Consider the following 11,166-nt stretch of genomic DNA (forward strand, 5'->3'; position numbering starts at 1 on the left):
TGCTGCAAGGTTTATAGCTGCTTCAGGCTTGCTGCAAGGTTTATAGCTGCTTCAGGCTTGCTGCAAGGTTTATAGCTGCTTCAGGCTTGCTGTGATTATTTTCCAGAATTCCCTTCCTGTCCTTTTGTCATATTTGTCAAATGTCCTAGTAAGGGCAAGCCTCTTATTCCTTTCTGCCTCCCTCCCTCCCTCCCTCTCTCTTTCTCTCTTTCCTTCCTTGCTTCCTTCCTTCCTTCCTTCCTTCCTTCCTTCCTTCCTCCCTCCCTCCCTCCCTCTCTCCCTCCCTCCCTCCCTCCCTTCCTTCCTTTCTTTCTTTCTTATTGAACTGGATGGGTCTATTTATCTGTGGTGCTTTCTGGTGAAAAGGATTATTTTATAGGCCTAAACAAACCTTCTCATTTCCTACCTTCATTTACCACAGGCTGTGCTCAGCAAAGCTATCCCTTGTCTGTGGCTGCCTGAGTTCAATGTGCATGTTCGTTTAGGGCCATTTGCACCCAGCTGTAGGGACAGATGTGCCTGCTACATCAGTACTTTTGAACGCTTTGGTGTCAGTTATTAAGAAGACAAGGAAAAGAGAGCAGTTAACACAGTCATGAAGCCTTTCTCCCATTCCCCAGCCTCCACTTGCTGTATCCCCCTCCTCCTTTTCCTGGAAGAATTTCTTATGGATATAAAAAGGGGGTTCTTGGGACTTCCCTGGTGGCGTAGTGGTTAAGAATACGCCTGCCAATACAGGGGACGTGGGTTCAAGCCCTGGTCGGGGAAGATCCCACATGCCGCAGAGCAACTAAGCCCATGTGCCACAACTTCTGAGCCTGTGCTCTAGAGCCCGCGAGCCACAACTGCTGAAGCCCGTGCTCCGCAACAAGAGAAGCCACAGCAATGAGAAGACTGCACACCGCAAGGAAGAGCAGCCCCCGCTCGCAGCAACTAGAGAAAGCCTGTGCGCAGCAATGAAGACCCAACGCAGCCAACAATAAATAAATAAATAAAAATTAAAAAAAAAAAAAAGATTCATTCATCTAAAAAAAATTAAACATATAAAATAAACATAAGGGGGTTCCTTCCCAGCCTCCCTCCCCGCCTACAGCTCTTAACGTCAGGCTAAAAACAATTATTGTATTAATTCGTGAAGCAAGATGCTAAGATCATGACTTTGAAAGGGGGTCTGTCATGAGTGCTTCAATGGAGAAGCAGTCCTCTCCACTGCCCCCTAAGCTCCTCCAATGTGGCCATGTCCTCATAGTCATGGTATGTGGGACCAGGGTACATGTTTCCCGTATTACGTCAAGTCATTGGCATGTATGCCGAAGCGTGAGATTTGTTACTGGGCACTCAGCATCCTTGCTGTGTCTCATGGGCCTGGGCTCATCAGACTGTCACCAGCCTTCACAGGCCCAGCGTGCAGCCCCTGAACTGGACACTTCACCTTGCACTAAGCAGTTGAGAAGATAAAATTCTGTTGTGGGGAAAATATTTTTAACCCTAGCAACAGGTTAATTAGTCTTAGGAAAATAAAGTAAAAATTTAAATTAGTCTGTTTAGCTTTTTCATGGCTTTAACTTTGACCTTGTAGCCTCACTTGTTAACTTAGCAAGCACTTTCTGAGTGCCCGCTGTGCGTGAAGGCTCTGCCAGGTGCTGGGGTAGCGGGTGGGGAGGTGGAAAGCTTGCCCTCAACAATGGACCCGGGGGTGTGTCCCCATTCTCCTTAAGAAGCTCCCACCAAAGTTCCTATCCCATTTCTGCAGCTGTCCAGCTCAGCCTTATCTTCTTTTTTTTTTTTTTTGTGGTACATGGGCCTCTCACTGTTGTGGCCTCTCCCGTTGCGGAGCACAGGCTCCGGACCTGCAGGCTCAGCGGCCATGGCTCACGGGCCCAGCCGCTCTGCGGCGTGTGGGATCTTCCCGGACCGGGGCACGAACCCGTGTCCCCTGCATCGGCAGGCGGACTCTCCACCACTGCGCCACCAGGGAAGCCCTATCTTCTTATCTGTATGGTTTTGGATTGGCTTCATTCCTATTTTATCTTCAGTCTTATTGAGATGTAAATGGCATACTGCAGTGTGTAAGTTGAAGGTGTGCAGCATAATGACTTGACATGCGTATATTGTAAGATGATCTCCACAGGAGGTTTTATTAACATATATCACCTCATATAGTTATTAAAAAAATTTTTTCCCCTGTGATGAGAACTTTTAGGATCTACTCTCTTAGTATTAGGTTGGCCAAAAAGTTCGTTTTTAGCAGCTTACAGAAAAACACGAACGAACTTTTTGGCTAACCGAATATTGATTTATTGATTTATTGATTGATTGCGGTACATGGGCCTCTCACTGTTGCAGCCTCTCCCGTTGCGGAGCACAGGCTCCGGACACGTAGGCTCAGTGGCCATGGCTCACGGGCCTAGCCGCTCCGCGGCATGTGGGATCTTCCCAGACCAGGGCTCGAACCATGTCCCCTGCATTGGCAGGCAGATTCTGAACCACTGCGCCACCAGGGAGGTCCTGAATATTCATTTTTCACCGAGTCTAATTAGCTTACACACTACAGCTCCAGGGTGGTTGAAATAGGCCCCCCGTTGTGCTGGGTTGGCCTCTCTTCCATCCTGCCCTTCTTGTCCCCGGCCAGATGTCACCATCTGCACACGAACCATACCCAGCCTGGTCGGACCGGGGGCAGTGCGGTGGCCTGTGTGCCGTCCCTTCCGGAACCCGTGCTGGGCTGCCCGCCCTTGCTCCTGCTGCTCTTCTGTCCTCGAGGTCCTGCTGGATGGACTTCTGCAGCCTCCCCCCACCCGTGTATCCCGCTCCTGTTCTCTTCTCTGCACCTCCAGGTCCTATTTGCCCTGAGAGTCCTGGCTCAAATGCCTTTCCTGGAAACTGCTAGCTACAAACTCTCCCTCCTCCGATGCCATGCAGTGCTTTAAAATGTCTAGGCCACTTTTAGGGTACCTCCCATGGATTGCTTGAAGCCGGGTTATTTGTGCTCCGGTTCTAACTCCTACAAAGTAACCAGATCTTGGAACACAGGATTGGTTTTATTTTGGTCCTCAAAGAGCCTGGCGTAGTGCTTTATACCTGGAAGGCCTGTAGTAGCTGTCTGAATAAAAGGTTGAGACAATGAAAAATAAACACCTGGACTTTCTCTTCATCTTGGAATAGATGTCCTGTTCACCTGGGTGAGAACCCAGAATTTCACAGACTGCATCATTAACTAACTAGACCTGAAAATGTGAAGTGAAACAGGAGCCCGAAAGCAGGGGCAGCTCAGAAGTAAGCAGCGGCCCCTGTAGTGGAGAAGCTGTTTCTGAGCTCTGGCCAGGACTGTGCTGGCCACCGTGGGACGTGGGTAGGCAAGAGAGGAGAAAGAAGGGGAATTGCGAGAGTGACCAGGACCATGGTCTCCAAGGTGCAGATTTTCTAGACCAGCGTTTCTCCCTCTCAGCACTGTTAACATTTGGGCCCCTCCATTTCGGTTGTGGGCCCATCCTGGGCATTATGGGCGGTGGCGCAGCATCAGTGGCCTTTCCCCACTAGATGCAAGTAGGATTCCTTCAAGCTGTGACAAGCACAAATGCCTCCCAATATTGCCAGATGTCCCCTGGGGGACAGACTTCCCACCCCACCTCCACCCATCCCCCCGAACCTTATTTTAGTCAGAAAAGTAATATGAGGTTTCCCTATCATAGAGCAGATGAGCTTTTAAAGGACAGAAACATGTTCTAACTGGCCAAGGTGAAAAGAAGTCCTGCTGGAGGGAGGGAAGAGGATTGCTAGGAAGCGGCAGGCTGCATAGCATAGGGTTAAGCTCCCAGGGGTTGGTGTCAGAAAGCCCTGGGTGTGTATCCCAGCTCTGCCACTTGCAGGTGGCGCAAACTCAGGCAAGCCAGGCAGTGTCTCTAAGCTTCAGTCCTCCCTTTGTTAAATAGAGATGATACTAGTAGCAACACATGGGCTTGGTATAAGTGACATGCAGGCTAGCACCGAGTTGGGGCTTGGTGCTGTGCCTGCCCCCAGTGAAGAAAGAGCCAGCCCTCTGGGACTGAGGCCATTATCTACTCTCTGGTCTCTTGGTTTTATTTTGCTGAGTGTCTCTCTTCCAGCCTCATGTGTCCAGATGGGCTTCCTTCTACCCACACCTGCCTGCCAGTCCCAGACCCAGGAGCCCTGGCAGTTCTGGTGCCCACTGGGTCTCACCCAGTCTGTGTGCCCCAACTTCACAGTCATGGCAGGAGGTGGGGGTCTGGGTGGCCCAGTTCAAGGCAGTGTCCACCCTTGGCCCGTTCCACTGAGACCAGGCACAGGCAGAGTTGCCCAGGCCACATCCTTCAGGATGGAGAGGCAGCAGGCCACTGGACAAGTCTATTTCTCTTTCCCGAGTTGACTGGTGGCAGTTCATGGAGACCTTCTCTAATAACTCAGTAAAACGAGGTGCTCCTCGGTATCTCCATAGCATTCTGCTGGCACATTTCTCCCTGACTTTTAGGACGTTGGTTAATTCAGGGCCATTCGTCTCTCTCTTGAGCAGAAGCTCCTTAAGGGAAAAGAGCCCTGAGAGTATTATTCTCTCCCTGCCCCCTGTCCCCAGCACACAGTGGTACTCTGTGGTGTGGTTGTTGATATTGGGATAATGAACTTAATTCCCAAGGTAGGCGTCTTCGGAGAGTGTTTTTGATGATGAACAGTGATGGCGGTGGGGAGAATGCTGGGATTCCCGTTGAGTGTGTTCTCTAGGTCTCCTTCCCTCTAGCCCCACCAGGTACTTTAATACTGGATTGTTCCAAAGCGGTGATTAGCTGTCTCAAAAAGAAGAGAGGATGAGACTCCCTGTTCCATTTGTTTCAAGAGTATTCTGTTCATCTTTTTTCTTTTGTTTTATTTTAGCTGGATGACCTCTTCTGGTCCCTTTGTGTCTTCTGACTGCTTGATTAATATGTAGATTTTCCTTTAGGATATCAACTTACGAGTGAAGTGGCCCAACGATATTTATTACAGTGACCTCATGAAGCTTGGTGGAGTTCTGGTTAACTCAACACTTATGGGAGAAACATTTTATATACTTATTGGTAAGTTTTTAAAGCCTTCCCCCAGAATTTTTAGATTAATAAAAATAAAAGTGGTTCACACATGGCTATATTGGGGGGAGTGGATTATCATATGGGATTACTTTTTCTTTGAGTCTTGAGTTATAGAACACAATATGTGTGCACAACAGGCCAGATTGGTAGAAAGCCCTTCAAAGGGTTTAGTGTTCCTATCTATGGCCATGGAAACCACCGAATTGGCATCTCATCAAACAGGCGTTTTCTTATACCTCTCCACACTCCTGCTTCTCAATGAATTAGAAACAGTGAAAGTAAACATTTACTGTATTATTTGGTAATAAGAAAAGAAAGCTAATTTCAAGGATGGGTGTCCTGGTAGTCTTTCTTGTATTCTTAATCTGACCTTCCCAGTCCCTGGAAAAGTTGCCTTCTTTTTGACCTCAGAAGAAACTCCAGGCTGGTCAAGGTGGGGTAAAGAATCCCTGTTTCACATCAGCACATCCGTATCAGGCAAGGAGATGGATCTGAAGTGGCTTCAGAAGTTCCTCGGCACCTGGTCATCTAAGCATCAGCTTCTCCCTAATGCCCAGGAGAGCTTGATTGGTGTTCAGAAATCAGTAACGGAGAGAAAACATGTGATTGTGTGTTAGAAGCGCCAGCCAAAGAATACAAGGTGTATGCTTCCAGCTCTGCTACCAACAGGCAATATTATTCTAGGCAAGCTTCTTCATACCCTCCAAGCTCCGTTTGCCATCTGTAAATGAGTAACTGGGCTAGGTGCAGAGATTCCTAATAGGGCCCACAGATACTGAGGAGGCCCAGTGCTGGGTTTCCTTCGGGGAGCTAGGGAATTATTGTCAGCGTGGGGGGAATGAAACATTTTCCTGCGGGGAGAATCCATAGCCTTCTTCAGGCGTTGGGACGTCGGGGAGGGGGACGGGGGGCATTTTTGGGGAAAGATTCAAGGTCACCGTCAGGGGTGCTTGCTGGCCTTTAGAAAGACACAGCCTAAGTTGACAGTAGTTCATGCAGCTATTTTCCCAGCACTTTGGATTTCTGAATACAGGGGAGCTTTTTCAGTGCTATGTACACTTAATTGAATGCTTTATATGCCACAGGTGCTTCAGCTATTGTGTATGTTGTCCAATGAAAGAACAAATGAACAACTGCAGGTTCTGCCCCTGTTGCTCTAGTTACTTGTTTTTTACATTGCTTTGTATTTTAATAGCCAGTATATTTAAAAAAATAATAATCTGAGGCCAGTCAGCCCTTCCCTTAACACTGAAAGTGGTGCAGAACATTTACCAAAAAGTAGTTATTGTAAATACCGTTGTTCTATCTGAGGCAAGTATTTTGGGAATTTTTTTCCCAGAGGCCCTGAAAAAAACGATAGTCTTTCTGCCTAGTTCTTGCAGTATTTTATTCCTTATTGAAGACCTCTTTGAGGTTGGTTCAGGGCCCTGCTGAAAACCAAGGTCCGGCTTTTCTAAAGTCTCCCCTCTCCTGCAGAGGACAGTGGTGTTAAGTAACAGCAGAGATAAGCCAGAAACTCGCTCTCCTGAAGCCTTGGTTTAGGGGCTTGTGAAAGAGCCACTAAACATGGGTTGGCCTTTTGCCAACAGTGTAACCCTAGCACCAAAGACTTCCAAGGAGAAAGCATTAAAAGATGTGTTTTAGGGTTAAGTCATGACCAAGGTTGGAAATCTCTGAATCCAGAGGTTACTTCTTAAGACCTGCATAAAATTCTTTATATGTAAGCATGTGTTCCATTATTTAAATAGAAAAAGAAACAAGAGATTTTATTTTACATCCGGCTCAGTGCAGAGCTCCAATTCTTGGCTAGACCACAGGAGGTGGTCGTTTCAGAAGCAACTCTGTTTTGTCCCATTCGTAGCTTCTGCTTAATTGAATCAAATCTGGCTTGCTTTTTTTCCCCAACTAATTTGTAATAAATCTGGAATGGTTCTGGTTTGATGGGGATAGTGAGGGAAGGGTGAGAAAGGAAGATGGGCTTAAAGACGTAAGTCTTTCTCTAAGTGGCCAGAGACAATAAACTCAAAATGAGGACAAGGAAGCAGGAAGTTGACAGTAAAAACTGTAACTTTTTCCAGGTGGTTGAGAGAAACGTGTGATGTCGTCAGTAGGTTGAGCTACTCGTGTTTTCAATTATTTGTTTTTGTCCAGGCTGTGGATTTAACGTGACTAACAGCAACCCTACCATATGCATCAACGATCTCATCACAGAATACAATAAGCAACACGGGGCCGAACTAAAGCCCTTAAGAGCTGACTGTCTCATCGCCCGAAGTGTGACTGTGCTGGAGAAGCTGATCGACACATTTCAGGACGAAGGGCCCAATGGCGTTCTTCCTCTCTATTATAAATATTGGCTACACAGGTCAGTGCTGGCTTGTCTTCATTCTTTTAAAATTCCTTTATTAAATCAGTAGTTTAATATCTTAAAACGAGAAACTAAACACTGGTCTAGATCATTATCTTTTACTTTACTGATGGATAAACCTGGTGGATACCACCTTGAGCAAGTTAGCATCTCCAGTCATTGGGACAAACGGGCAGCCCGTGCCTCCTGGTGGGATGCCCTGGGAAAGACACAACATCACTGGAGATTTTCCTGCCCAGCATGTTTAAGCTGAATCTAATTGTGAGGAAACAGGCAAATCTAAAATGTGGAACGTTCTTGATAACAGTCATCTTCAAAGTGAGATCTCCCAGCAGCAGTGGCAGCCTTACCTGAGAACTTGTTAGAAACGCAGATTCTTGACTTCCAACCTGGACTTCCTAAATCAGAAACTCTGAGGCTGGGGCCCAGCATTGTGTTTTAACAAAGGCTCCAGGGGATTCTCAGGCACTTCAATTTGAGAAGCACTGATGTATACCAATAGGCCTCTACCCTTCAACAATGGCAGTGTCTTAAAAACAAAGAGAAGGTGGGAGTTTTGTGATTAAAGAAGACTAAGGAGGCATGACAGTTAAATGCAATACGTGATTCATAATCAGATCCTGGAAGGGAGGAAATAGCCACAAAGAATATTAATAATTAATATTAATGAGGCGATGGGGACATTTGAACAGGGAGTGTATATTAAACAATGTTATTGTATCAAGATCAAATTTCTTCTTCTTTTTTTTTTTTTTTTTTTTTTTGCGGTACGCGGGCCTCTCACTGTTGTGGCCTCTCCCGTTGCGGAGCGCAGGCTCAGCGGCCATGGCTCATGGGCCCACAATGCCTGCAACTTATTTTTAAATATCAGCAAAAACCACCCCCACAAAACTGTAGGTGTGTGTGTGTGTAAAGAGAGCAAACATGGGAGATGTTACCAGTTGGTGTGAATGTAAGTGAAGGGGGAATATGAGGTTCACTGTACTATTTTTCACCTTTTCTGTAGGTTTGAAATTCTTCAAAATAAAAATTGGGGAGGTACAGAGTCCATACTTTTAAAACTGTTAACAAGGATGTAACTCAACAGTTGCGTTTGGAAACTGTTCTAAAGAAGTAAAATTAGAATGAGTTTAACTTATAATTGATGCTACCCAACTTGATAAAGAGTTTTGAACACAGCCAGAAAGCAGCCAGTCTCAGCCAAAAAACCTAGAGGGTTGCACAGTGTTTCTTTAAAGTAGCTAGAGGGACTTCCCTGGTGGCACAGTGGTTAAGAATCCGCCTACCAATGCAGGGGACACGGGTTCGAGCCCTGGTCTGGGAAGATCCCACATGCCGCAGAGCAGCTAAGCCCGTGTGCCACAACTACTGAGCCTGCACTCTAGAGCCCGCGAGCCACAACTACTGAGCCCGTGTGCCACAACTACTGAAGCCCGCGCGCCTAGAGCCTGTGCTCCGCAACAAGAGAAGCCACAGCAATGAGAAGCCTGCGCACCGCAACAAAGAGTAGCCCCCGCTCGCCACAACCAGAGAAAGCCTGTGTACAGCAACAAAGTCCCAATGCAGCAATAAATAAATAAAAATTAAAGTAGCTAGAGGGTGAGGAAGTGGTGCAAATAATCATTCCAGATGATCAGAATGAGGAGTGACGTCCTTTATAAGGGAAGCAATTCCTAACTCCCTAGTGGACTTTCCTTCGCCCTGGTTATGCGGGTAGTTTTCAGGACAATTCAGGGGAGACCAGTGGAAGTCAGAGCTCAGGCTCAGATTCATTTTAACTATATCCATCCCAGCCCACCCCAGAATCCTTTCGCATAATGCACAATTGCTGAACTAATTGTCTCAAGCAGCAGCATTACATTTCCCTGGTGACTGGGGGCTGTTCTTCATTTTCAGTGCCCAGCAAGTCCGCCTGGGAAGTGCTGAGGGACCAAAGGTGTGGATAGTCGGCCTAGATGATTCCGGGTTCCTTCTGGTTCACCAGGAAAACGGCGAAGTGGTAACTGTGCATCCAGACGGCAACTCCTTCGACATGCTGGGAAACCTCATAATCCCCAAACAGCCGTAGTCCTGTCTGGAGTGTCTGCTGGGCCCCGGGCCACAGCTGGGATGAGCTGGGACAGGCAGAAGGGCAGAACGGCCGCAGGAGCGTTGCACGTCGATTTCTGCTGCTTTTCCTAGCCCATGATCTGGAAAACGAATTCGGAGTTGTAGGCAAATGTTTTCTCCCTCCACTTAACCTGTTAATTCTTTAATTTTGTTCTGTTGTCATTTTATTTGGTGTTTGAAGATGCTGGGGGTGGAGGGTTGACAAGTGGAAGATTTAATTCAGGTATAAGCCCTGGCATAGGGTGTGAAATTCTTCTCCCCTCTTGGAATTGGATGCATCTTAATTGGGGAGGGGGGTAGTTTTTACATGGAAACAGCAATGGCGTAATTCAAATGTTTTCCCAGTAGTGGAGGTTTCTACCCCTAGACTATTAAAAACAGATTTTAAAAAAGTTTTCGGGCCCAGACTATTGGTGAGTTAGAGGTATGGTAACACTGTTTACAAGCATCCAGGGAGGTGTTTTCCTACAGGAACATATATTGGCACTTAGTTATCATTTTATTTTTTTATTAGTGAAGAAAAGAGAAGGTAGATTTCTAGTGTTAGTGTCATCCTGTGGTTTGTGGTCCAATAACAATGTCTGAACGGAACAGAGGCTGGTATGCTTGCAATGACCTTGTAGAGGAAATCAGTTAATTACTTTGACATTAATTAATGAGCTCTCCTCTCATAAGTTTAAATTTACTGCATATGCTGAAGTGATGGGATCAAGTTCAGGGTCCTGAAAACGTTGATCAGGCAGTTACGTGGATGCGAGGTGGATGATTTGGGCCTAACAGCTAGGGATGAAGTCTCTCATTCCACACGCAAAGGAGGATGTGGCGCTTGTAAGCCAGCTTCAGGCTCGCTTCGAAATCCTGCGGAACTGTGCAGTGCACACCCTATAGAAGTACATGGCATTTTATTTGTAAGTCACATTTTTTTGCCCCCTTTTCATATTGCCAAAAAAGAAAATGTTATTGCTACTGAATGCCGTCAGTTAAGAGGATGGGTGTGTGTGTGTGTGTGAGAGAGAGAAACTTTAAAAGAAGATGTTCCAAATATGATGCCCTAAGAGTCTGCATGGAAGAACAAAAGAAAGGAAGCCTTTTGATATACATTTGCTATTTCCAGATGTATTCCATGCTTTTTCCATGTAACTCCTATCTCTGTTGAACTTGAGAATCATACACATTACTTTTCAGCCTGAAAAGGCCAATTTTTGTCCACTTTTCTCTCTTCCTGCCAATCCCAACTGAAATTAGTGGCAAGAAAACTTGATGAGGCTCTCAGCTTTGAACAAAATCCCCTTATTGTGCGCTAGCACCCTCTTCATCCAGCTTTACCCAGTCAGGCTAACTCCAGAAGCTTGTGGGTTTCAGTATAAAATCTGCCTACCTGTAGCCAGGCACAGGCAGCCACATAGGAAGGAAACAAATAACACGTTTAGTTAAGTCCACTAACCCAATATGTGTGTTTTGGAAATGTAACTTGAAAAGAACTTCAGAAGTAATTTTTGTAAATAAGGCTTCAATTAGAATTATTCTTCAAAAAAAAAAAAGCAAAAACAAAAACAAAAAAACCACTCTCTCCTAAATGCCCAAGTCTAAATACAAGTTTAAAGTCCA

The 11,166-nt window shown here is 46.1% G+C and overlaps 1 protein-coding gene across 2 annotated transcripts in view; it reads left to right on the forward strand.

Moving 5' to 3' along the window:
* HLCS (holocarboxylase synthetase) overlaps nucleotides 1–11,166 on the forward strand; it is a 196,932-nt gene extending 185,766 nt beyond the window's left edge. For both annotated transcript variants that reach the window (XM_029214827.1, XM_029214828.1), the window contains exons 9-11: nucleotides 4,955–5,069; nucleotides 7,233–7,446; nucleotides 9,346–11,166. In XM_029214827.1, coding sequence (XP_029070660.1) covers nucleotides 4,955–5,069; nucleotides 7,233–7,446; nucleotides 9,346–9,517 — 501 coding nt within the window. In that variant the 3' untranslated portion in view covers nucleotides 9,518–11,166. The remainder of the gene's footprint in view (nucleotides 1–4,954; nucleotides 5,070–7,232; nucleotides 7,447–9,345) is intronic.

Source organism: Monodon monoceros, unplaced genomic scaffold, assembly GCF_005190385.1.
Source record: "Monodon monoceros isolate NGI ecotype Baffin Bay Population unplaced genomic scaffold, NGI_Narwhal_1 Super_Scaffold_11, whole genome shotgun sequence".
Lineage (NCBI taxonomy): Eukaryota > Metazoa > Chordata > Mammalia > Artiodactyla > Monodontidae > Monodon > Monodon monoceros.